The sequence below is a fragment of the Saccoglossus kowalevskii genome, chromosome 1 (assembly GCF_978046115.1).
Source record: "Saccoglossus kowalevskii chromosome 1, keSacKowa6.1, whole genome shotgun sequence".
NCBI lineage: Eukaryota > Metazoa > Hemichordata > Enteropneusta > Harrimaniidae > Saccoglossus > Saccoglossus kowalevskii.
Genome location: NC_140641.1, coordinates 10,449,417 through 10,477,268, shown reverse-complemented (window position 1 = coordinate 10,477,268; position 27,852 = coordinate 10,449,417). Strand labels below are relative to the sequence as shown.

The 27,852-nt window shown below is 34.8% G+C and overlaps 2 protein-coding genes across 2 annotated transcripts; one reads left to right on the top strand and one right to left on the bottom strand.

Annotated features, from left to right (window-relative positions):
• Positions 1 to 180: 180 nt before the first annotated feature.
• LOC100373262 (acyl-CoA synthetase short-chain family member 3, mitochondrial-like) lies at positions 181 to 21,289 on the bottom strand. The gene is made up of 16 exons (XM_002734364.4): positions 20,965 to 21,289; positions 17,751 to 17,895; positions 15,959 to 16,147; positions 12,825 to 12,956; positions 12,209 to 12,349; positions 9,920 to 10,000; positions 9,303 to 9,398; positions 6,942 to 7,093; positions 6,303 to 6,406; positions 5,709 to 5,804; positions 3,024 to 3,087; positions 2,679 to 2,760; positions 1,885 to 2,007; positions 1,532 to 1,631; positions 754 to 929; positions 181 to 295 (listed from the first exon to the last, which is right to left on the bottom strand). The coding sequence occupies exons 1-16, from the start codon at positions 21,267 to 21,269 to the stop codon at positions 200 to 202; spliced, it is 2,082 nt and encodes a 693-aa protein (XP_002734410.1). The 5' UTR covers positions 21,270 to 21,289; the 3' UTR covers positions 181 to 199.
• A 57-nt stretch (positions 21,290 to 21,346) lies between these two features.
• LOC100329062 (Veli-like protein) lies at positions 21,347 to 27,041 on the top strand. Its single transcript, NM_001184807.1, has 6 exons — positions 21,347 to 21,422; positions 22,703 to 22,744; positions 23,941 to 24,089; positions 24,317 to 24,526; positions 25,400 to 25,565; positions 26,184 to 27,041. Exons 1-5 carry the CDS (start codon positions 21,386 to 21,388, stop codon positions 25,556 to 25,558), a joined length of 597 nt encoding a protein of 198 aa, NP_001171736.1. The 5' UTR covers positions 21,347 to 21,385; the 3' UTR covers positions 25,559 to 25,565; positions 26,184 to 27,041.
• The last annotated feature ends 811 nt before the right edge of the window (positions 27,042 to 27,852 follow it).

The following is a 27,852-nucleotide window of genomic DNA, read 5'->3' as shown; positions in this document are numbered from 1 at the left end:
ACATATTGCTGTGAATCCCTGTCCTAAAGAACCCAATACTGACCAGAATAAAGATCACAATTTCCCTGGACTAGAAAAATTCAACAAAGTTGAGAATATTTTCCTTACAACAGCAGAATGTAGAATGTAGTGAAAGCATGTCAGCATCACATGCCAACTCAATTTGGAAAGTTTAATATATTCTTGAATTTTAAATGTTTCAAAGAGATGGTCTGCTGAGTTTTGTCATTCCAATACTTTCTAATGTTTCCCTGATTTCTTCATAGGCGTCAGGCTGCTCAATCGTGGGAGGAATCTGAAAATGTAAAGAATGCAATGAAATACATATGACATGTAACACTATTCTGAAACACAACTGTAATTCCTTGTACTAGAAATAACAAGTACTTTTGTAGTCTCAAACATAGTAAATGATATGTCAATCCATACAATACAACAATATGCACCATGTTGAAGATCAAACTACCTGATTTTAGTGTTTTTTCTACAACACAAACAATCAGCAGACAGTCATCAAGTGACAACATTGTTGCATGTGTGTATATATGCCATGATATACTGCCCTTGTATAAAATTTAAAGTGAATTGCTCAAGTCATATACACGATATATGCCTGAAATAGGATTACTGAGAAAAAAATGGTCACCAGTCTGCCACTTTGAGTTGAAATTACGAAACAAGAAAATGTGCATCAACCTTAAATGGCTGACCATTAACCATCATGGTCAATGTTTGGTATAAAACGTGGCTTACCTTAAATGGCTGACCATTAGCCATTGCCATAAGTGTAGATCTTGAGATTTTGCCAGATTTGGTTTTAGGAAGTTTTTTAACCACTACAGCTCTCTTGAATGCAGCCACAGGTCCAATTGTATCTCGTATTGTCTGCACAACTTCAGTCACTATTTGACGATGAGGTCTGTCAATGTCTAAAATTCAGAATAAATGCAATACATCAAAACCTGTCTAACCCAAACCTCATATGAACTGAGTATAAATCAAAACCTGTCTAAGCCGAACATCATATAAACTGAGAATACATCAAAATCTGTCTAATCCGAACATCATATGAACTGAGAATACATCAAAACCTGTCTTATCCAAACATATGAACTGAGAATACATCTAAACCTGTCTAATCTGATCATCATATGAACTGAGAATACATCAAAACCTGTGTACGCCGATCATCATATGAACTGAGAATACATCAAAACCTGTGTACGCCAAACATCATATGAACTGAGAATACATCAAAAACTGTCTAATCCGAATATCATATGAACTGAGAATACATCAAAAACTGTCTAATCCGAATATCATATGAACTGAGAATACATCAAAACCTGTGTACGCCAAACATCATATGAACTGAGAATACATCAAAACCTGTCTAATCCAAACATCATATGAACTGAGAATACATCAAAACTAGTACCGGTAAGAAGGATTTTCAAATGTACAATTTTATTGAAAGTGACTATGAAAAGCTGTCTTGTTTAAATTACAAAACATATCCTATAACACATACCTGCTTTTAAAACACACAATCCAAGCGGCACATGTCCCTTTAAGCTGTCTTTTATTCCAATCACAGCACATTCTGCTAAGTCAGAATGTTCTAGCATTGCCTAGAAGTATAAACATGAAATGAGTAAGGAGTAAAGAGTGTATCCAAATAAGCAGCATTGAGTTCAATTATACAGTGTAGGGTAAAGTACAGAGATTTTAATCCCTGCTGTATATTACTGTTTTTGTTTTTGAATCAAAGCAAAACAAATATATTAAACAAATATATGTGTCTTTGCTAAAGTTAGTAGTAAAATTCAATTTCAGAATTTATTGATTTTCTAATATTGAAGTAAATGTATTAAGGCACGCTACCTCTTCCAATGCACCACTTGATAACCTATGACCTGCCACATTGATGACATCATCAGCTCGTGACATCACAGCTATGTAGCCATCTTTATCACAAGTACCAGCATCCATTGTGTCATAATATTTCTATATGATAAGAATAGTATAGCAATTGTGACAGCAAATAAGCCTGCATGCACCAAAAGGCAGTGATCATACAAATGTCAGAATGAATATGCACGTATATACATTGTATATTGACACAAAATTTAAGCAATTTCAAAGATCCATATGGTTTGCAATTTGCAAGTAACATGTAATTCATACTCCTGCAGTTTGAAGTGCCTTATACTGAACATTTACTAAAATTTTGTTTTTTTGGCTCCAAAATTAGGGTTTATTTCAAGAAATATTGAAGAATATAATAAAAAAGTGCAGACAAATTCGGGAAAGAAAGTTTGGTTGTGAAAATGTTAAATGGTGGTAAAATAGTAACATCAGTAAGTTAGAAAATCACAAAGAATCATCTTTTTTTTTATTTCAAATGATCAGAATTGGCATAATAGTGTAAATCAAGGCATTAGTGTGTAACAAAACAAAATTGGGACATGAATCAAACACACCCATATATTCTATGTTATATCATCAATAGTAACACATTCATGATAATTGGATTTGGGGACTGTGGAAATATAGATGGAATAATTATTGCACAATATTTTCTATAAGACTAACATCAGCAGGTACAGTTGTACTTGTGATTACCAAGACAATTGTTCCATTGCCATAGTAATTATAAATAGTTTAGATTAACCTACCCTGTCTTTGGTGAAATAAAGGTCTGCAAACTTTTGGTCATTCTCCCACAATGTGGACATGAAACCAGGTGGTAGTGGTAACCTAGGAAACACAAAGTAAACTAACATTTTGGAAGGAAGGAAAATAAAATATGAAAAGAAAAATTGGACAAAATAAAATGGGAGAGCAAACAAATTTAAAAAATAAATAATGAAAACAACAAACATGTGATTAATTTAGTTTTTCACTTTCCAATTTCTCAAATTGGCAAAGTTTGCAAAAAAAAGAAAGAAAGCTTGTACATGTAATACACAGGGTTCAGTGATACAAGATAAACATTGCTAAGTAAATTTATGTATACTCACTTGACAACAATCTGTCCAAGTTCAGCAGGAGCAGTTTCATGACCCTCATTATTGAGAACTTTTACTGAGAATAACAAAGTTATCAATTTAATATATTGATTGATTATGACAGTTATCGATACTTATTATAAACACACTGTTAGAGTTGTACACACTGTTCAATGTTCTCATCTGCACACACTATCAGAGTTTACACACTGTTCAATGTTCACATCTGCACACACTGGCAGAGTTGTACACACTGATTCAATGTTGTCATCTCCACACACTGTCAGAGTTGAACACACTGTTCAATGTTCTCATCTCCACACACTGTCAGAGTTGTACACACTGTTCAATGTTCTCATCTGCACACTCTATCAGAGTTTACACACTGTTCAATGTTCACATCTGCACACACTGGCAGAGTTGTACACACTGTTCAATGTTCTCATCTCCACACACTGTCAGAGTTGAACACACTGTTCAATGTTCTCATCTCCACACACTGTCAGAGTTGTACACACTGTTCAATGTTCACATCTCCACACACTGTCAGAGTTGAACACACTGTTCAATGTTCACATCTGCACACACTGTCAGAGTTATACACACTGTTCAATGTTCACATCTGCACACACTGTCAGAGTTGTACACACTGTTCAATGTTCTCATCTCCACACACTGTCAGAGTTGAACACACTGTTCAATGTTCTCATCTCCACACACTGTCACAGAGTTGTACACACTGTTCTATGTTCACATCTCCACACACTGTCAGAGTTGTACACACTGTTCAATGTTCTCATCTCCACACACTGTCAGAGTTGAACACACTGTTCAATGTTCTCATCTCCACACACTATCAGAGTTTACACACTGTTCAATGTTCTCATCTGCACACACTGTCAGAGTTGTACACACTGATTCAATGTTCTCAACTCCACACACTGTCAGAGTTTACACACTGTTCAATGTTCTCATCTCCACACACTGTCACAGAGTTTACACACTGTTCAATGTTCTCATCTCCACACACTGTCAGAGTTTACATACTGTTCAATGTTCTCATCTCCACACACTATCAGAGTTTACACACTGTTCAATGTTCACATCTGCACACACTGGCAGAGTTGTACACACTGTTCAATGTTCACATCTGCACACACTGTCAGAGTTTACACACTGTTCAATGTTCTCATCTCCACACACTATCAGAGTTTACACACTGTTCAATGTTCACATCGCCACACACTATCAGAGTTTACACACTGTTCAATGTTCTCATCTGCACACACTATCAGAGTTTACACACTGTTCAATGTTCACATCTGCACACACTGGCAGAGTTGTACACACTGTTCAATGTTCACATCTGCACACACTGTCAGAGTTTACACACTGTTCAATGTTCACATCTGCACACACTATCAGAGTTTACACACTGTTCAATGTTCACATCTGCACACACTGGCAGAGTTGTACACACTGATTCAATGTTCTCATCTCCACACACTGTCAGAGTTGTACACACTGTTCAATGTTCTCATCTCCACACACTGTCAGAGTTGAACACACTGTTCAATGTTCACATCTGCACACACTGTCAGAGTTGTACACACTGTTCAATGTTCTCATCTCCACACACTGTCAGAGTTGAACACACTGTTCAATGTTCTCATCTCCACACACTGTCAGAGTTGAACACACTGTTCAATGTTCTCATCTCCACACACTATCAGAGTTTACACACTGTTCAATGTTCTCATCTGCACACACTGTCAGAGTTGTACACACTGATTCAATGTTCTCATCTCCACACACTGTCAGAGTTTACACACTGTTCAATGTTCTCATCTCCACACACTGTCAGAGTTTACACACTGTTCAATGTTCTCATCTCCACACACTGTCAGAGTTTACACACTGTTCAATGTTCTCATCTCCACACACTATCAGAGTTTACACACTGTTCAATGTTCACATCTGCACACACTGGCAGAGTTGTACACACTGTTCAATGTTCACATCTGCACACACTGTCAGAGTTTACACACTGTTCAATGTTCACATCTGCACACACTGTCAGAGTTTACACACTGTTCAATGTTCTCATCTCCACACACTATCAGAGTTTACACACTGTTCAATGTTCACATCGCCACACACTATCAGAGTTTACACACTGTTCAATGTTCTCATCTGCACACACTATCAGAGTTTACACACTGTTCAATGTTCACATCTGCACACACTGGCAGAGTTGTACACACTGTTCAATGTTCACATCTGCACACACTGTCAGAGTTTACACACTGTTCAATGTTCTCATCTCCACACACTATCAGAGTTTACACACTGTTCAATGTTCACATCGCCACACACTGTCAGAGTTTACACACTGTTCAATGTTCACATCTGCACACACTGTCAGAGTTTACACACTGTTCAATGTTCTCATCTGCACACACTGTCAGAGTTTACACACTGTTCAATGTTCACATCTGCACACACTGTCAGAATTTACACACTGTTCAATGTTCTCATCTGCACACACTGTCAGAGTTTTACAATCTGTTCAAACTGATCAGTGTAATCAACGCAATCATAAAAAATGCTATAAATCAGCTAATACATATACAATAAGCTTTTAAAGCATGGCGTCACATCATACATAGAATGTGTACAAATACTGATGATTCTTACCATCCCATCCAGGTACAGGTCTACCAGTGCAGCCTGAGGGTGGGTACAAATCATTGCCTAATCCTACATTTGTTGCTGTAATGGGCCAACCAGTTTCTGGAAACAAGATATTAAATATTGATTGAATGAAAAAATATAATTTGTTTATCAATATTGAGACATGTACTGAAAATGTGAAAGACAACAAATAAACAATCATTTCAGTGAATATTAATAGTGTGTTTTGTATATAGATAAATATGGCATATTAGAATGCTTCATAATACAACGAGAGGGTCGTCACCTGCGCATGCATGAAAATTGAGTCCCAAGCGACGATAACAACACTCGCTAAAAACACAAAGGCTCATGGGTAGACGCTTGTTTGTAAACAATGACACGCTATGGCTATCTGACGCATGCACAGGTGACGACACCCCAGCTTTAACTACATGCAAAGAATGTACAGTAATAGGGAAAAATCTATTTAGAAGATAATATAATATACAATGCTGCATCAGTGAAAGAAAAGCATGAACACAGAAACAGATAATGACAATGACATGAAACAGAAAAACAAGATGACTGGTGCATACGAAAATAAGAAAGCCTTACCAGTCTGCCACCAGTGATCTAGTATAGGAACTCCTAAAGCCTCTCTTGCCCAGTCCATTGTCTCATGGTCACAGTGCTCACCAGCAACAAATAAGGCACGGAACCTAGTTGTAAACAAATATATGGCACAATTAGTACTCACTCAATTCTGCATACACAGTATGATCCAATTAATTCTGTAGTTCTGACTATGTTATGGAATTGATGAATTTGTAATTGATCGAAAATTACACTTGACCAAAGCACAGTTGTTAGATAGTGTAGTGTCATACTTTTTTGGGAAGTTTTAAATTCAAACCAGACAGTATAACATGCTTGAACATGCAATTATGTGCAACTAAATTTCGAAGAAATTGGGCTAGCCATTTTCAAGAAAATAGCTTTTTTGTTTAATACCAAAAATAATATATTCACTAAAATTAATGAATTAAACGAAATGAACAAATCTGAGGGAGCATTATCCAAGGTACATTCATAGCAAATATGAAACCCATACACCTGATAGTTTTAGAGAAGAAGAAGTTGAAAGACACCAATATGAACTCTCCAAGAGTTAAAAAGTAAACATTTTTACAAATTGCACAATATTATTTATAATTTTAGTTACCAAATATTTTACAAACACATTATGACACTTACGTATCAGAATAATAATTTTTGATCATCTCTCCATTGGGATCCTCTCTTCGTATAGCTCGCAGTGCAGTAGGAGCCGTGAATAAAGACACTACGCCATGCTCTTTGATAACACGGAAAAATGCACCGCAATCAGGTGTACCAACTGGTTTACCCTGTCATACAATAAAACAAATTTACATATATACAATACTGCTTTCACACAACTAGGCATTATTAACGCATTGGTATTGTGCACTGACCACAATAAGGTCAGAGGCTGCAGGTGTTGCATTGCCACTGCCTGTTGATCACATTCTGCTTGCACATCATGCATGCCTCCTGTATTTGCACCTAAACTTACTTTGGGAAAACAACCACCTAACTTGTATGATCACCAGTCAGATCATTTCTTTAATGATTTAGTTAATATTACTACTATTACTATAATTGGGAATTTCTATTTGCTACCCAGAGTGGTGTGGCGATGTGGTAAAAAGTATGATGACATTATGTGATGTGAATGTGATAACAGTGTGACGTAAAGTCGTTAAATGCACAACACAAATGCAATCAAGCTTTGAATGTGTATGAGCGGTTTGGGCGAAAACCAAACAATATATCGCTAAATAAATTAAAATACATGAGATAATTGTCACAGTGATGTCAACGAAGCCATAAACAATGTAGTACGATACGTTCTATTGAATGCAAATTTGTTTCATCTATGTGTAATTAACATGTTTACTTCATTTTTTTGAAGAATCAAAAATAGTGTATTATAGCATAAACTCTTGGACATTACCAAAACAAGTAAGTTCTGTTCTGTCCAGTTTGATGTTAGAGTTGGTAAGTCAATCTCTCACTCAATTGTTACATTTCCCTTCAAACATAAGATGATCACATGAAGAATGTTTCCATTCATAAAAATTGTCTCCCTTGACACCTCAATTGTATGCAGATTTCTTCCTACATTAATGTTGATAGCCATCAATTCATGTTATTCTGTCAATGATTGAATCCTTTTTTTGTCAATTGTTATGCAAGACTTTTGTAAATAATATATCTATCTATGTATATCTATGTCATGACTGGTGTTGCAATACATTTTAGTCTTTTTATTAATACAGCTGTATTTTTAACAAAATATTTTCAGACATTTTTTTATGAAAAATTATGATTTTCATATGAGGAAATTGCAAAATACACTGTAACCTCCTTATAATGAACACCTTTATAATGAACACATTGCATGTCTCTCACAAACCCAATGTATTATATGCTTTCTTATAGTGAACACTTCATATAACAAATTAATTTTATATCCCCCCCTAAGGGTTCATTATAAAAAAGTTACAGTGTATTTTGTTAATGAAATGGAGGCAATATAATAAACATGCTCCATATACCAGAAGTAAATAATATTGAAGAGTATAACATGCATTTATGTAACAGACATTTGACCATGAAGTTGTATATACAACATATACCATATATAACATATTAAGATATTAAAAATTAATTACAAATAAAAAATTTAAATATTTATATTAAATAAACAACAAAAACTCCTAAAAATTACAATAAATAAAATAGTACAACAAAAAAGTAAAATTCTCTATTCAAACGTTAACAAACTGAACAAAACTGCAATAAGTAAATTAAAAATATTGTCAGTAAGCACTGCACACTCCTACCTCCTATTGTATCCTCACTGACTAAAATAGTGCGCCCTCTCTCAACCTGCCTTTTTTATTACTGGCTAAAATGAATGAATTATATTTCTCATATTCATCAATATGTAATAAGTCAGCTTTTGACACTTCAATTATAAAAGTACATTGTACAATTGTTAGTCTATTTCAGAGATTGAAGTAAACCTAAACACCAATGATGCAATTGTTATACGACCAGAAACGCTCACATATCAAACACAGTGCAACTGATATATAAAGCATTAAAAGACATACCATTTTAATTCCAAGAAAGCGATTAATAATCAGGTTCCAAGAAAATAGAAGGAGGATGAAAGTTGAACACACAAACTATAGTACAAACTGGAACCAACACACTTACCACCCATGCAAGAGTGTCAGCAAATGACTTACTTCCTGGGTCACTCAAATAAATTAGTTTTGATTATCCATAATTATCTACATACAACATTAACTGTAATGTAAAATGGACCACTTCTACTCACAACATGTGATGCATAACGACAAAGAATTTTACAAGAATTTTCTTTTATTTCTGTATTTGTGCAACTGATTTGGGTTATAATTTACACATGCTTTTTATTGCATTGGTTCTGGTTTATAATTAAATAATAGGTTTCCAGAAACAGAAAGATGGTATGAACTTTAAATACACAATACAATTACATACCTCATAAATGATAGATGTATTCCCATGTAGCAATGGCGCATAGCAAATATAAGAATGACCTACGACCCAGCCAAGGTCAGATGCTGCCCACCAAACCTAGAATTAGAACAAGCCAGTTAACCACCTATTTAAAAATATTAAATACTCGCACACTTTTGACATAGGAAATTTTTGTCAAGTTATTCCCTGGCTATTTAAAAGTAAAAAAAAAACACTTATTGCATTATGAATTAGGCTCAGTTTTATGCATATTGATCAATTTTTCAATTCAAAAATGCCTTAAGTCGGGCTTAACATTATGGGGAATCACATGAATCCAAGTTTGGGTACCCAGCCCTCTTTCTAATTTACCTTTTGTCATTTATTCTGTGTAACCTTTCCTTTGGCAAAATATAACAATTTGTAATGGTTTGAAATTGTTTGTACTAATTAGTTCATAATTAAAACAAAAATGTATAAATCTGCACACATATACTGAAAATGTTGAGGTCTGTTGTGTACCAGAATTTATTTGGACATTAATAAACTCAGAACAAGATGTACTTTTTAACTTCCAAAGTTTGTAATATTCAGGTTCCATTTTGAGTATGAAAGATCAAAAGACGATATATACTTACCTCCCCTGGTTTTATACCATAAATGTTATGCATCGTCCAGAATAACGCAACAGCATGACCACCAGTAGGACGTGTAACAGCCTATATGTACATAAAACAGAAATTATCTTAAATTATGCAAAGATTCATCAAAGAATCATGCAGCAAAGATTTATCAAAGGAAAAAGCACAAAGGCATTTAACATAGCCATCACTTTTCAAATATCTGGAAAGATAAAATTCCATTGTAATATGACATGTTGGTAGTTCATATTAACTATCGTGGTAGCTTGATATTTGATCACGGTATGGTGATAGTTGTCAATTATGATAGGAGGTTGATAGTTATTAATGATTTTGACATGTTGATAATTGTTAATGGTCATAACAGGTTGATAGTTATTAATGATTCTGACATGTTGATAATTGTTAGTGGTCATAACAGTTTGATAGTTATTAATGATTCTGACATTTTGATAATTGTTAGTGGTCATAACAGGTTGATAGTTATTAATGATTCTGACATGTTGATAATTGTTACTGGTCATAACAGGTTGATAGTTATTAATGTTTCTGACATGTTGATAATTGTTACTGGTCATAACAGATTGATAGTTGTTCATGGCCATTTGTGATCAATGATCTTAGACAGAATATCAAGGTAGATTTCAGAATACTAGTCACATTCTAGTTGTTTTTCAGAACTGTGTGTAATTTATCAACATAAAGGCCACAGTGGAGAATCAAATGGTAACATGAAAAGATGCTATCAATAATAATAGGATATAGATAATTTATTTTTGTATGTTTGGGTCTCCCTTACCATTGGTTTCCCTTACCTTGGGTCTCCCTTACCATTGGTTTCCCTTACCATGGGTCTCCCTTACCTTGGGTCTCCCATACCATTGGTTTCCCTTACCTTGGGTCTCCCTTACCATTGGTCTCCCTTACAATAACTTTCCCTTACCTTGGGTCTCCCTTACCATTGGTTTCCCTTACTTTGGGTCTCCCTTACCTTGGGTCTCCCTTACCTTGGGTCTTCCTTACCTTGGGTCTCCCTTACCTTGTGCCTCCCTTACCATTGGTTTCCCTTACCTTGGGTTTCCCTTACCATTGGTTTCCCTTACCATTGGTCTCCCTTACAATAACTTTCCGTTACCTTGGGTCTCCCTTACCACTGGTTTCCCTTACCTTGGGTCTCCCTTACCTTGGGTCCCCCTTACCTTGGGTCTTCCTTACCTTGGGTCTCCCTTACCTTGGGCCTCCCTTACCATTGGTTTCCCTTACCTTGGGTTTTTCTTACCATTGGTCTCCTTTACCATTGGTCTCCCTTACCATTGGTTTCCCTTACCATGGGTCTCCCTTACCTTGGGTCCCCCTTACCTTGGGTCTTCCTTACCTTGGGTCTCCCTTACCTTGGGCCTCCCTTACCATTGGTTTCCCTTACATTGGGTTTCCCTTACCATTGGTTTCCCTTACCATTGGTCTCCCTTACAATAACTTTCCGTTACTTTGGGTCTCCCTTACCACTGGTTTCCCTTACCTTGGGTCTCCCTTACCTTGGGTCCCCCTTACCTTGGGTCTCCCTTACCTTGGGTTTCCCGTACCATTGGTTTCCCTTACCTTGGGTCTCCCTTACCATTGGTTTCCCCTGCCATTGGTCTCCCTTACCTTGGGTCTCCCTTACCTTGGGTCTCCCTTACCTTTGGTTTCCCTTACCATTGGTTTCCCTTACCTTGGGTCTCCCTTACCTTGGGTCCCCCTTACCATTGGTTTCTCTTACCTTGGGTCTCCCTTACCTTGGCCCCCCTTACCTTGGCTTCCCTTACCATTGGTTTCCCTTACATTGGGTCTCCCTTACCATTGGTCTCCCTTACCTTGGGTCTCCCTTACCATTGGTTTCCCTTACATTGGGTTTCCCTTACCTTGGGCCTCCCTTACCATTGGTTTCCCTTACCTTGGGTCTCCCTTACCATTGGTTTCCCTTTACCTTGGGTCTCCCTTACCTTGGGTCTTGCTTACCATTGGTCTCCCTTACCTTGGGTCTCCCTTACCATTGGTTTCCCTTACCTTGGGTCTCCCTCACCATTGGTTTCCCTTACCTTGGGTCTCCCTTACCATTGGTTTCCCTTACCTTGGGTCTCCCTTACCATTGGTTTCCCTTACCTTGGGTCTCCCTTACCATTGGTTTCTCTTACCTTGGGTCTCCCTTACCACTGGTTTCCCTTACCTTGGGTCTCCCTTACCATTGGTTTCCCTTACCTTTGGTTTCCCTTACCTTGGGTCTCCCTTACCATTGGTTTCCCTTACCTTGGGTGTGCCAGTTGTACCTGACGTATACAACAAATATACAGGGTCTGTTGCTGGTACAGGAACACAATCATGTGGTCGTGAAGATGACATCTCTTCCTCCCAACTCACATCCAGTCCATCTTCATAAGAAGCCTTTTTCTGCCAAAAAAGATAATAAATAATAAATTGAAAAACATATGTTAGTAATGGCGTATTGGGAAATTGCCTGTGCATAGCTGAGCAGTATAATGCTGCAAAAAGATTAAAATTTTATTTTATGTAGTGTTTACAACCATTACAAAAGACTAAATGAGTGTAACCTTACCATTTTATGCATGTATATTTATTAAACTTTTCAGTGTATAATTTCATGACAATGCCAAGTTTTTCTGAAATTTTTATTCAACAAAAATATTCCAAATTTGGGGTAACCATGGTGTATTTGCTTTGCTTTTAAATTCAGTCACATTTATGACACTGATCATGACCAACTTGTAAGAATAAAGTGAATAGAGTGATTGAAAACTGTATTTAATATATTATCATAACCATACAAAACAGTTGCTGCATAAGACAACGTTCATCGTCTCTTCCCCTTAGTTTTAAATAACTCAAAGTCAGACTGAGTACATACCATTGGTCTGTCATAGATCACACATTTATACGGTTTATGATCACTCATATTAATAGCCTGGCTCAATAATGGCTTGTAATCCACAATTCTTCCTGGTTCAATACCACATGATGCTGATACAATCACTTTAGGCTGTAATATCAAACATATGTCATAAAAATAAACCTTATAATGATGTATTGTTAAACACTTTGGTACATGCAATTTTAATGCATTTGCTTCAACATACAGATTAACAGAATCTTAATTTTGATAAAATGTCATAAGCTCATTATGAAAATATGGTTTATTTTAAATTATCAACATTCTGAATTGGTGAAATCACACATTAGCTAAATTAGAACATGGTAATGAAAACAATTTCAGAATATTAGATAGTGGATAAAAATAAAACTATTTATTATAAATTATTTATGAATTATAATTAACATAATGATTTATTATTCTAACATGCCACAATACTTCCACATTCTATACACTTAGTTTTCAGAATTAAGTTGCCAAGCAACCACTTGGCTTGTATAAACTCAAATTCATTAACTTTATTAAACTCAAATTCAGTTTTATCTACTAGTACCTGTAAACAAACTGTGTTTGAAATTTTATGTTTATTTCAACAAGACCATCCACATCAACTATAGGTATTAACTGATATCAAAGAAAGCTTAGAAAGAACTCCTGTGTGCTGAGAGTATTTAAGACACATTAAAAATTAATTCAAAATCAGGTAACTAATATGAACAGAACAGAACAAACAAATTATGAATTATTATGCTAATTAGAGAATTAATATGAACAAATTTTAACCCAAAATTAATCAGGCCTGTCTATAGTCCTAGAGCATTTATGTACCAAACTTTATTCAAATGTGATGATCAGTAATTGAGAATCAGTGTTAATTAATTTATGTTAATTAAGTGATTAATAAGCATAAATATTTACCAAAAACTAATTTGGTCTCATTGAAATGTGATGAGTACTTTTTAAAAGTTTCATTAAAATCCAATTCGTGGTTCTTTATATATCAGTGTAACATTCATGGACAAAATTAACTAGTTATGCAAATTAGGTAATTAATATCCAAAATTATTTACCCTAAAACTGATCAGGTTTCTGCATAGTCCTAGAAAATCTATGTAGTAAGTCTCATTGAAATATGATGATTAGTACTTGAGATATCAGGCAAAAAGCTGAAAATTAACTAATTATGCTAATAAGGTAAATAATATGCACAAATATTTATCCAAAAACTAATCAGGGGTCTGCACAGTAACTATGTACCAAATTTCATTGAAATGTGAGGATTACTACTTGAAATATCAAAAAGCTGAAAATTAATTAATTATGCAAATTAGGTAATTAATATCTACTGGTTTTACCCTAAAAACTATCAGGTCTGTGAATGTCCTATGACATCTATGTACCAAGTTTCATTGAAATGTAATGATTACTACTTGAAATATCAAAAGCTGTAAATTAATTAATTATGCAAATTAGGTAATTAATATGTACTGATATTACCCTAAAAACTATCAGGTTTGTGCAGTGTCCTATGACATCTATGTACCAAGTTTTATTGAAATGTGATGATTAGTATTTGAGATATCAGTGAAAAAGCCCCAAAATTGATTAATCATTATGCAAATTAGGTAATTAATATTGCACAGGTTTTAACCAAAACCTAATCAAATCTGTGCAATGGCCCAGAGTATCTATGCACCAAGTTTCATTAAAAATCAATGTATGGTTCTTGAGATATCAGTGGAACAGACGGACACACATACACACACACATACAGACACACTAACTGCAAAGACTCCCATTGTGTGCTTCGCACAAAATCAAAACTCAAGATGCACAAATTGAATTGAACATGTACGTCTTGTTAAAAAGATCTGCTATATAAACACAGCTAATATAATCATAAACTTATGTTTGTAGCTTCATATACAAAATGTACTTCATTGATCCATCATATGCGATACACAAAGAATGACAAAATTGAATGCCATTAAATAACAAGCAGCCTCTCGGCTGAGATAGCTCCGCTGTTAGCAATGCACATTTCAATTAAAGAACAGAAGATATCATTAGAAAATGAACAATATGTATAGTATCCAAACAATCAGACTTGTGGTTTTCAACAAGAAGTAGAAAATATCACCTTTTACCAAAAATTACAAAAATATTCATCAAAATTAGAGAATTGAAGATATCATCATGAAATGAACAAATCTGAGTTAGAACCACATGTAGTACCTATATATGTAATATCAAAGCAATTGGACTTGCGGTTTTCAACAAGAAGTCAAAAATATCACTTTTTACCAAAAATGACAAAAATATTCACCAAAATTAGAGAATTAAAGATATCATTACAAAATGAACAAATCTGAAAGAGGTCCACATGTAGTACCTATATATGTAGTATCAAAGCAATTGGACTTGCGGTTTTTAACAAGAAGTCGAAAATATCAGTTTTTACCAAAAATGACAAAAATATTCATCAAAATTAGAGAATTGAAGATATCATCATGAAATGGACAAATCTGAATTAGAACCACATGTAGTACCTATACATGTAATAACAAAGCAATTAGACTTACGGTTTTCAACAAGAAGTCGAAAATATCATTTTTTACCAAAAATGACATAAATATTCACTAAAATTAGAGAATTGAAGATATCATCATGAAATGAACAAATCTGAGAGAGGTCCACATATAGTACCTATATATGTAATATCAAAGCAATTGGACTTGCGGTTTTTAACAAGAAGTTTAAAATATCACTTTTTACCAAAAATAACAAAAATATTCACTAAAATTAGAGAATTGAAGATATCATCATGAAATGAACAAATCTAAGAGAAGTCTACCCAAGGTACATATACACCAATTATCAAAGCATTCAGGCTTGTAGTTTTCAAGAAGAAGTCGAAAAAGTAAAACATTGACACGGACGACGGATGCCGAACGCCGACGGACAATCACTCATATAATAAGCTCCGCTCGACAAAGTCAACAGCGGAGCTAAAAATTAAACAAATTGTAATTACTACAAGAGCTGCATGCCCTTATATTTATCCACTCTTGACTAAAAGATGCCTAAATCACCAGGCAGTACATACATACCTTGGCATGGTTGATTCTAGTGCTCAATTCTTTGGAAGCAAATCCACCAAATACCAGTGAATGAATGGCTCCGATTCTACTGCATGCTAACATAGTAATCACAGCTTGTGGAATCATTGGCATATATATCAATACCCTGTCACCCTGTACAACACCAAATTTATTGAGTACTCCAGCAAAATAACTGACCTGATATAAAAAGTAAATCTTCAGTCATATATATATACAAGTATTTTTTCTGTTTTTTTACGCAAGACAATGTCTATTGGTTCATTTAAATTTTGTTTTGTTTACAGTATCAGTCTATTAGTCTCTTGGGGACAGGTGGATAATTTTAAAACTACTTAATTGCCTGGTAAGAATTTATTGCGAATGTGTAACTGGTAATTAAGGAGTGTGACCTAGTTTCAGTGTTTCCTGGATGATTGTTTGGTAATAGGATATGCCTATATCATACAATTTATTTATACATGTACTTTTATTATGAGTATCTTTCTGAAGAAAATGAATTGATATATATATACTGTAAAAACTCGATCACTTTTAAATAATTTGCTTTGAAAAACGGTCAGGTTTTTAGAATACAAAATAAGGATAAATTTTCAGCCAGTCAAAATGTTTAGAGTAAAAATACAACAAATATAAAATACAGTTGCACAGTAAATTAAACCTCAAACAAAATTACACACACTTTCCTGCGTCAACATGGAAATGTTCACGTCTCTAAACAAATTTGTGAAGGAAAAATAAGTGAGCAATTTCTGACAAAAATTCATTAAATAATTAGGTGGCTGAATTTTTAGATATACATTTGTACCAAATAATATTGCCATGGATAGAATGATTTAATATGCATAATTGCTCACTCAAATGTTCTAAAAAAAATATAAAAAATGTTTGATGTTTTTGTAGTTCTTAAATATTATATATGAAGCCAAACAAAGAATGTTTTTTGCTTTGTTCCAACTGTCTATGAGTCTACGTCTATAACTTAACTATTAGTTAAATAAACTGTGTGATCGACTGAAGCAACATCACATCAAGATTATTTCTGTTGACAATAGATTTGAGTGAGATATACCAATAAAATATTGGCATTTCTATAATCAATTACTTACAACTGGAAAGCAATCACGGATACATGTTATATAATTACATGTATTATTAAAGTACTAATACCATGCATACTAAACATTATAATAGATCTCCACCATTAAATAGCACATACCGTAACTAATCAAATTAGCCGGAGTGATTTGCTGTACATAAGTAGTTCTAGTCATTTTACAAATACATGCATGTCGACATATTATTAGGGTCTGTGACAATTTAATTATTGTACAACAGCTGTGATTTCAGAATACATATTTCTATCTAAGGATGGAGTGACCTCAAGAGCAACAATCAGTCTGAGTTTCGTATGACCTCTGACCTTAAGTAACAATGAGTCTGAGTCTTATATCATGTGACCTTTGACAAGTCAAACATTTGTTTTGAAATATACAGCATGTAAGCGGTTGAGCGTCTACACAGTGTCACCGCACAATTACACTATTGAATTTAATTTAGCAATGATCTAATGCTTTCACTTATTTTATTTTAAATAAATATATAAAGAATATTGGAGATAAGGAGAGGGAAAAATTGTATATCCTTGTAAATTTGGACTATCAGAAGCAAATCCACACCATTTCCAGATTTGACTCTGACATAATTATTCCATAGTTATCGAAGCATATCTACAGAAGACAGCATGGTGCACTAACCCACATCTACCTTAATACTATCTCACCTGTTCTAGTAGTTCATTATATGTGATATGTTGGACAGTGTTTGTTACTGGACTATCATGTATCAAAGCCACTTCTTCACCAAGACCATTCTCTACATTACGATCCACTGCATTGTAACATGTATTTAATTCACCTCCAACGAACCTGTAAAAAAAATCACTTAAATTACACTGTCAAGAAAAAATGAAAATGTTTTTTTTTCTTCAATCAAGAAAATTAGAAGATCCATTTCTATTGATAAGTCAGATAATCAAATATAACTTGGGAGGATATGCAAAGAATGTGATTTTAATATCAATAGATCACCAATAGAGAACATATGTACTGTAATGCTGATTTGATTGCTAAGAGTATTTAGACAAAACATAAGCCAACAAGTCATTGTCAATGACACGTCCCCGTTCCGTTCATATTTGAGTTACATATACATTCAAAGCAGATCATGACCGAAATGCACCTGCATATGTACAACACATTGTACTAAATCTGAACAAAATCCATCCATGCATGACTGAGATCTTGTTCCGGAATTGTGAAAATACGTGATTTTAATGCATTTTCGGTCTTAAAATGGCCATCATTCAGCTATTGTTAAGCGGATCATGAAACAAATGCACATATCTATTTGTGACATGATGCACCATGTGTGTGTGAAGTTTGAACTTGATCAATCCAGACATGTCTTGGATACGGATCCAGAACTGAATTCTTTAAGAAAATAGCCGCCAGTCGGCCATTTCGAACTTGATCCGGAAAAAAAAATGACGTGTATCAAGGTCCTATTATGTTTAATGTAAGTACCAAATTTGAACGAAATCCGTCCATGCATAACTGAGATCTGGGTCCGGAATGGTGAAAATGTGCGATTTCAATGCATTTTCGGCCTTAAAGTGGCCGCCATTTGGCTATCGATAATGGGATCATGAAACAAATGCACATACATATTTGTGACATGATGTACCTTGTGTGTGTGAAGTTTGAACTTGATCAATCCAGACATGTCTCGGATACTGATCCAGAACTGAATTCTTTAAAACAAAATGACCGCCAGTCGGCCATTTCGAACTTGATCCGGAAAAAAAAATGACGTGCATCAAGGTCCTATTATGTTTAATGTATGTACCAAATTTGAACGAAATCCGTCCATGCATAACTGAGATCCGGGTCCGGAATGGTGAAAATGTGCGATTTTGATGCATTTTCGGCCTTAAAATGGCCGCTATTCGGCTATCATTAATCGGATCATGAAAAAAATGCATGTGCATATGTCCCATATAATGTGTGATGTATGAGTGAAGTTTGAACATAATCGGTCCATGCATGTTCGAGATACAGGTGATCACGGACGGACGGACGGACGCACGGACGGACCGACGGACGGACGGACGCACACAGGGCAAAACATAAGTCCCCGTTTTCGGACTCCGTCCGAACGGGGACTAACAAGTAGGCAGGCCCAACACATGCACAGTATGAGTGATAATCTACTACAATAGAATACAAAAGTACATACAGGACAAATTTTTATTAATTAATTGTGTGAATATGTCAGGATAGTAACAATATACATCAGTACTTTATACCATAGACCCTCTAAATCTGTTAGAGGGTCTATGTTTATACACTGGAATGTCCCCTGGTGTCAGAACTATAAATGTATGGAAAACAAGTCATGAGATCTCGCAATTTTCTATTGTAGAGCCTGTATGAGACAAGATCTTGTGATTTATGAGACTTGAAGGGGTTCCTTTTTTTTTCCAGTTTTTGTTGGAGTTCCCCCACACCGAAGTCCTGCATTCAATTTGTTCATGCAGTCATGTAAATTTGTTATAAATATCATTCAAATGACTGTTGTCAAAAGTCATGTGCAATTCCACAGATTAAAAAAATATTATTATCTGAATATATTGTACTTCACACTCCATATTTATTCACTCTTATGAACATTTTTGTAACTGTACTCAAAACAAATAGCAGACTAACAATAACAACATATTTTATATTTATTGCAGGTAGATAACAGAAACAACAGCTCTGTTGTTGTCCTTGTCATTAACTCTGGTCATAATAACCCAAGCACTTCTTATCCAATCATCTTTCAACTAGAATATCGAATTAATCAGTTCAAGTGTTGTCGGGTTCACTTGATAAAAAATATTTGTAAAAATGTAACTTTTCTTTTTGTGGTTACAATAAATCAAACAATTTTTATCAGTCACTTATCAATCACTATAAAATATTAAATAATATATATAATTTTCCCACCAGACATAGATGAGTATTTTTCCTGCCAACAATTCTGGCCTATTATTTATCCTTCCAAAATTTTGCTTATATATATTGCTGTACTATTTAGAAATTTGTATGGCAATTCATGTAATGTTATATTATAAGTGACTTGGGATTTATATAGTATATGTATTATTAAAAGTACAGAATGTTATCATACAGGTATTAAAACATACCCCAACATTTATTTAATTTACATTCTCAGATTCAAATTATGACCAGTGTGATATAAACACAGTCTAGTTTATATCCACCCAAATTGTTATTCTGTATTTAATATCTAGATTCTCAAAGGGCAAGGTTGAATAGTTACACTATTATTTATTATCATCTCAAAGACACCTATCTATTAAAAGATGGCAACATTGGGAATACTAGTAAGTGCATCCTCTAGTGGCGAGGCTTGTGCCTAAATAATGTGCCTCATATTCCAGTCCCTTCCCTAGGAGGCTGTCAATTGACTAATGCATTATGAGTCAGTGAATAACTAAAAATGTTATTGCAGTGAAAACATCCTTGGTATCCTGAAGACATGGAGACACAGCATCTTTTTAGAAATGTCACAAATGCCATTAAATCACAGACAGTGGTTTATAGTATTATCAACTGCAGAAATTTCTCGAGCAACCCTGGTGTGTACCCTGTTGCTTTATGTCAAAGGTCATGGCTCTGTGTTGTGACGTTTTGTTTATTTGATGAAATATATAATAACTTCCTGCATTAATCTTTACATTGGCCAAGTTAAATGAATAAAACTGAACAACTCGTTAATAGATAGATCAATTCGCAAATAAATCGATTAATTCGTATAATCATCAATAGCAGTAATGGCCATGTTGATCAATGAATGGCCACGCCCCCAACGTTGATGTGTAAACAATGTCGGTCGCCATTGATTATAATGTTCAATGCAAATGCACTTACCACTTTGTGAACGGTGGATTAGTATGATCCAGAACTCGTTCGAAAGGCTTGTGCCAGGTGATCTTTTCGGCGGCTTCGCCCCAAAACTCCTCTGGGTGGCTCAGTGATTCTCGGAATACTTCATCGTACTCACTTGCAAGTCTGACGGATTTCGAAAAGTTTCGACACACAGAATAATTAATGTTTCGTAGATATTTTGACAATGTTCGGTATTTTGTAGGTGTGACTTGATGATACTGTCGCAAACATGTTGAAGCACTCAATAAGTGTTTAAATCGACATGTGTTCAACAACAGACTCGCCATGTTGTTGTGCGTCGTGACCCTTGCATGTAACCTCTACCAGGGAGCATTTCCGAGTTTTACCGAACATTGCCGACATAGTAGCCTTCGGCACGGCGTCACCTTCATTTACACCCAAAATGGCAGCCACTGGAGAATCTCTGAATTTGGAGCGAGGTAACTATTTAACGTAATTCCTATCAATCTTTTTGCGGTTTCTTCGCCAAATTGCATTTAAGTGTATTTTTTTCTACATGTACACATTGAGTGATGTGAATTTCGTGAAATGCCGCGTAAGGATTTTGACGGCGTGTCTTTGAAGATAAATGGTCAGTTCACCAATGAAATTACGATTGGGCTTGGCTGACTTGGGCAATTACTAGTAGTAGCGAATAACGATGTTGACATCATACTAGCTATATTAGTGATACGTTTTGTTTTATTTCTACGTATTGGATCATTGCCATATCACAGTTTTACCAACCGGTACGCTACCACAATCGTGATTTAATGCGCATACGGCTATTCTTCCTATCCGGATCTTGACTAAATTGTTCTATTCATAGTGATAAGGTGTTTTTCTGTCTCATCCATGTCATCTTGTTTTTTTTCTTGTTAATACACTGATTTATACAAAACCCTCAGCCGCAAATTCTTCAAATATATTTCCGTTACAGTGGAGTGATAAACAAACTGACGTCAAACACAAATCTAATAATTCTTGTTATATTTAGTTTTTCACCTCTTGTTTTGGGTTTATATAATTGTCACAAAATATGCTAAAGAGATCAATAACTAAAGAAAAAATCTGCATGTCTATTTATTAGGGAAAAATATTACACACAGAGTAAAAAAAAAATATGGAAGTGATGGAAAAAAATATTTATCATAGTTTTTTTTTGTCATCGCCCAAGAGTTTCTAATGGTCCACCCCTAATTAATATCTACGCAAAATTATTATCCCTAAAAATTCAACCAGTGTGCAATATACAAGTGTAACAAAATCATTGTTTTTATCAACTTCTGTTACTTGGCGCTGATAATATAAAAGAATTTATACGTAATTATCATATGCAGTAAAACTCAAACTGCCAATAAACAAATCAATCTCAATAATTCATTGTATTTTCCAGTATGATGAATTTACATCTGAGGTTGTCCTAAATTATTGCTACTAGTGCTATGAATATATAAATCCTTCCATCTTGAGTACTATAATTACTACGCAAAGTGTTCGCTGTTGACCAGACCAGGCCATCATGAAATGAAAGTCAAGTTGACTTGAATTCAATTAGGATTATTCTAGTTCTTAGAATCATTTTCATTTTAATGAAATAGTACATAATATCATAGACCCTACACCATTGTGAAATCACTGTGATAAATTTGAAAATTGTTGACTTAGCCATAATGAACAATGTGTAACAAATAATTAATCATCTTTATTCAATTTTTAGATGTGAGACGTGCTGTGGAATTATTAGAAAATCTCCAAAAAAGTAAGTACATGTGAATATTATTCATTTCAAAGCTGTTATTCCAACTTGAAAAGAAATATATATGTAAATGTACAGTGTTCTCCCCAGGTCTTTTAAGCACTGCGGGCCCGCGTCGCTTAGACAAACAGCCGCGTCGCTTTTGTTTCGCCCGCGATCCTTGAAATACTGCCCGCGATGCTTATTCACGTTGTATTGTTTACAAGTGTCAGCCTCGTCTAGCACACCTTTATACAATAACATGTATTGATCGAAAGGTAATCCCGCCTTTGTACATAGTTAGCCTTACAAAAACAGTGATAAAAACGGAAGTCTACAAGAAGTTACCAAGTCTATCAAGGGTGCGGAGCTGGCAAACCCAAAATACTAGGGTAGTAATAATTTGCCCATTGCGTCGGGATGGTCTATCCCGAGTTGCTGCACTGCGATTAATTGCGTTTTTACTACTTCATCGCCAGTGACACTAATTACCAAGAATTAAAAAAACAAGTGAAATTAAGTCGCATCGAAAAAAAAAAACTGTAAATAAATCGAAGTAAAAATTATTCAACTGCAGACGAGACGGACGAGGAAAAAACAAACCCTGACCTCTAGAAATACCTCATTCATAGTGCGTCATTACCAAGGAACACCACCCTAAGGCGACGTAACGCATGTAGTGACATCACAACCGATGCATGCTGGGTTACAACGGAGATTTTGATTAAGGTAACAAAGATGGCGGCGCAGAGTGCATGTTTTTCCGCAATGTTTAAAAAACAACATTTCGTTGGCGATTTTGATGTAATTTCTAAGTTAATCATCAATGAATCGTTTTAATTAAGCAAACATTCTAAGTTTGTGTATTTTTAAACAAAAAAGTCAGGGGCCGATGATCGAAACAGCAGCGGTGAATACCCGTTCAACGCAATGCCGTCAGCTGACAATATTACGGTGATCGTAGCGTTACACAAATAATAGATAGATCAATGAAAAATCGCTGACTTTAGTTTTGAAGTGCCGTTGTAGAAAAAAAATGTCATTATTGATTTATTAATTTCTTCATACAGATTTTACAAATTTAACCAAATTTTTATTATTTTTATTTCGATCATGAATGTCTTGTAGCTAGGGATTAAGACTTGGTGGTGCAGAGGTCAAAAGATTTGATTTTTGATGAACCTGCCTAATCATGTCTGTTGTGTGTTGACAATTTTCAGGTGGCCAAGTACCATCTCAGAAGTTAGCTGCTCTCCAGAAAGTACTCCAAAGTGAATTCTTTACTGCTGTATGTGAGGTTTATGAGCATGTCCACGAAACTGTGGATATTTCAGGGAGTCAAGAAATCAGAGCCAATGCCACTGCCAAGGTGAGTATCAATGTTTCTGCTTGTAACATTTTTGTGTTGGAATTTTCTCAGTGAAATTTCAAAGAAATATTTCGTTTAAATTCATGCATTTTGTTTTAAAATACATCTGATTCAAGGTGCGTTTGAAGATGAAATCTTACCTATTTCTCTGTACCAAATTTACTTAGAAACAACACTTTTGAGGAATGTTTGATGAACACTTATTTGTCAATACATTTGTATTGTAGGCAACTGTTGCTGCATTTGCTGCCAGTGAGGGCCATGCTCATCCCCGTGTTGTAGAACTTCCCAAAACTGATGAAGGCTTAGGATTCAATGTGATGGGTGGAAAAGAACAGAACTCTCCAATCTATATATCCCGTATCATACCAGGTGGTGTAGCTGATAGGCATGGGGGTCTGAAACGTGGAGACCAGTTGCTTTCAGTAAATGGAGTGGTAAGTCTTGTTTTCTCTTTGTAGTGAAATTGTACTTAGCATATTTGTTTAGTTATCACAGAAATAAAATAGACAGTTTCACATCTCTCTTACAGTGGTTCTGAGGATTATTCAGATAGTCAGTTAGAAAGATGGCATGCAGCTTTGCAAAACACGTTGGTTTTTGTCAATTGACATGTACAGTTTATATCATTCCATTATACTAAATGAAAGTAAAGTGAAGCTTTTTTGATAATGGATGCATTTATTAAAATATACAGGTTATTTAAATGTGTTTTAATATTTCTCAAATTCAATATGTACACTAGATTTGCAAATCATGTTCAACCACTCCTATGAACTGGTAGATCATATAAAGCATGCCATGATCAGTCAAATGGCACCATAAAATGTAGAACAGAGCAAACGCCTAGTGCTGTCTGAATAATTCTGAGTTTCACTGTAAATCCTTCCATCTTGAGTACTATAATTACTACGCAAAGTGTTCGCTGTTGACCAGACCAGGCCATCATGAAATGAAAGTCAAGTTGACTTGAATTCAATTAGGATTATTCTAGTTCTTAGAATTATTTTCATTTTAATGAAATAGTATATAACATCATAGACCATACACCATTGTAAAATCACTGTGTGATAAATTTGCAAACTGTTGACTTAGCCATGAAAACATGAACAATGTGTATCAAATAATTAATCATAATCATGTTTAATAAATTTTTAGATCACATGACCATATATGAATGTCTTGTAAATTTCATGCGTCTTCTCATATGCAAATAAGCTGTGTTGTTTGTTCGCATAAGTTAATTGACTGATAGCTAATTCAAAACACGCTTGTGTGACATTATGTCTTGCTATACATTTCTACTACAGTCTGTTGAAGGTGAACACCATGAAAAAGCTGTTGACTTATTAAAGGCAGCCCAAGGTACTGTCAAATTGGTTGTACGCTATACACCAAAAGTACTTGAAGAAATGGAAGCTAGATTTGATAAACAACGAATGGCACGTAGACGTCAACAACAACAGTAGAACAATGGTAAATATTTATTATGGTTGTAATAAAGTTGTGATGTTTTTTATTTTGTTATCTTTTCTTGTGTTTCCATTATTTCCTAGACTATCAACTGGCCTAATTTGTTAGTATACGTAGAAGGTGTTTGCAAGAAATGATGCAGCATTTCAGCGGAGGGCTGTTCAGTTCTGCATAGTTTCCCTTGATATTAATTATGCATGCAAGCGATTGACATCTATCAGTTTTAATAATAGGCGAAGCATGGCTCGGTTTACAGTACAGTATGCAATGACGTGTCCACCGAATCTGTGATTGGGTAGTTGCTTTGTGCATGAGCTGTCAATCACTCTGTTCAGTAATATTGGAAAACCATGTAATCTCGTGTGAGGGCGTCTTCGCTGAAATGCTTGCAGCATTTCTTGCAAAATCCTTCAGTGATGCTGATTTAGTATACTAACAAATTAGGCCTGAGGACTGTTAACAGTCCTGGGATCTGCCCACGCTGGGCAGAACTCTGACAGTCTAATTATTTCCATTCTCATGGGCACTTAATTTTCCTATGTTGCTGATTAAATATTAGTGGCATGTTTGTTTAGTACATTGCTTTAAATTACTATATAATACTATTTGATTGTTTTTCAGGTGATTGGTTGGAAATCAGTACTAGAGATAGACTTGTATTTCTGTCACTTATTTCTACATGTATCTACTGGCACCGTACTCCAAGAGATCCCAACCCACATGGTCTCAGACTGTCATTTATTACGCTGTCGTTCAGTTGATTTCTAAGTGGTTGTTATTGCTGCCATTTCAACATCTCCAGTCCTTGTGGACATCACAGACTATAGTCTTGAGTACATTTCTCACCTGTATAACATCACTTCCTTACTGGGAATAATATTAAACTTTTTAAAACAAATAACACCTTATATTTATATTAGTCTAACGTGATTGGTGGAAGACTTTAATCTTTTAGTTCAGTTCTTAATATTGGTGTTCTCTTTGGTTGATTCTGTTTACAAGGGTTGTTGAATAATTTGTATAGCTGGAGGGGGTAGCAAAAAGTAGTTTATATATGTATTTGCCAATGTATTACCAGCATAATTTTACAAGTATTTTACATATTCTGATTTCTTTCTTTATTATCTTTCAATGGGTTGTAAACATTAGATTCCTCTTTTCTCCTGATTATTTGAAAACCAGTATGAATTTTTTACCCTAACAATTTTTTTCAAATGTTGCCACTTCAGATACACAAAGATATGCAAATATAAAGTTTTGCTTGAGCTGAAAATAAACTTTGGTGTATCTCTGTGATCCTGGTCCCATGAATGCAACAGAAATGCTGTAATGTATGTATGTATTCAAAATTGATCATGATGACTTGAGATTTAAGCAAGGAATATTTGTAATGACCAAATTGTAGAACACAGATTTTATTTGTAATCCTTTGTAAAATTGAATAAAATGGCTAACCATATTTGTTGTCTTGAAAGACAATTCCAGCATTCAAACTGTTTGTAGTAGCAGTGAAAGTGCTGTTATTGCTTGTATACATGTGACATTGCCAAGCCCAAATGAAATGAGCTGAGGTTGTGTGCAAGTGTTATACAAGGCAATTTCAATATTTTCTTTTGTATTATGCATACAAGCAATGTTTGAAAGGGATGCACATGTAGGCGGGAGTGCCTTGAGATACTGTGGTTCATAATAAAGATGAAAAAAATCTAGCAAAAGTGATACTTCATATATACATGACCAAAGCATAGCGAGGTCTGTACTTTCAAATTAATTTAATATACTTGCTTCTCCCAGTCTGGGAAAGAGGGACTGATTTGAGTTGGGCTCCTGAGGGCGCTATCCTGAAATCATTGAAATTACAGAACCATGAATTCTTGAACACTGACCTCTTAGTGGTCTAATAGTTATAAAAGACATTGTATGCTTACACCTGAATGATGTCTGATTAAAATTTGATTCTGGTTTGGGATACTTTTTAATAGTTCCGCTATTCATATTACTGACTTGTCAGTCATCAACTGACTGGTCACACATACTTTCAGATTTGTTCATTTTGTGACAATACCTACAAATTTCAGGTAAAATCTTTTTGTAAAAAATATTATTTTTGACTTTTTGAAAATGACAAGCCCAATTGCCTTGATATTGTATATGCAGACAACTTCGATAGACTCAAATTAGATTTTATTTTGTGACCAAAACTTTAGTGAATATTTTTGGTAAAAAAATTATATTCCAGATGTTTTTATACAGATTTACTCCAGTTGAAGCATTATTAGATTGTTTTGGT

What these genes read in the sequence shown, in the direction of transcription:
- LOC100373262 (XM_002734364.4), bottom strand. Translation starts at nt 21,269, where the DNA reads ATGGCGAGTCTGTTGTTGAACACATGTCGATTTAAACACTTATTGAGT. An exon ending in ATTGTGTGTTTTAAAAGCAG is followed by an intron (nt 930 to 1,531) that starts GTATGTGTTATA and finishes TCTGAATTTTAG; the next exon opens with ACATTGACAGACCTCATCGT. An exon ending in CTAATGGTCAGCCATTTAAG is followed by an intron (nt 296 to 753) that starts GTAAGCCACGTT and finishes TTACATTTTCAG; the next exon opens with ATTCCTCCCACGATTGAGCA.
- LOC100329062 (NM_001184807.1), top strand. Translation starts at nt 21,386, where the DNA reads ATGGCAGCCACTGGAGAATCTCTGAATTTGGAGCGAG. An exon ending in GAGCCAATGCCACTGCCAAG is followed by an intron (nt 24,090 to 24,316) that starts GTGAGTATCAAT and finishes TTTGTATTGTAG; the next exon opens with GCAACTGTTGCTGCATTTGC. An exon ending in TGCTTTCAGTAAATGGAGTG is followed by an intron (nt 24,527 to 25,399) that starts GTAAGTCTTGTT and finishes TTTCTACTACAG; the next exon opens with TCTGTTGAAGGTGAACACCA.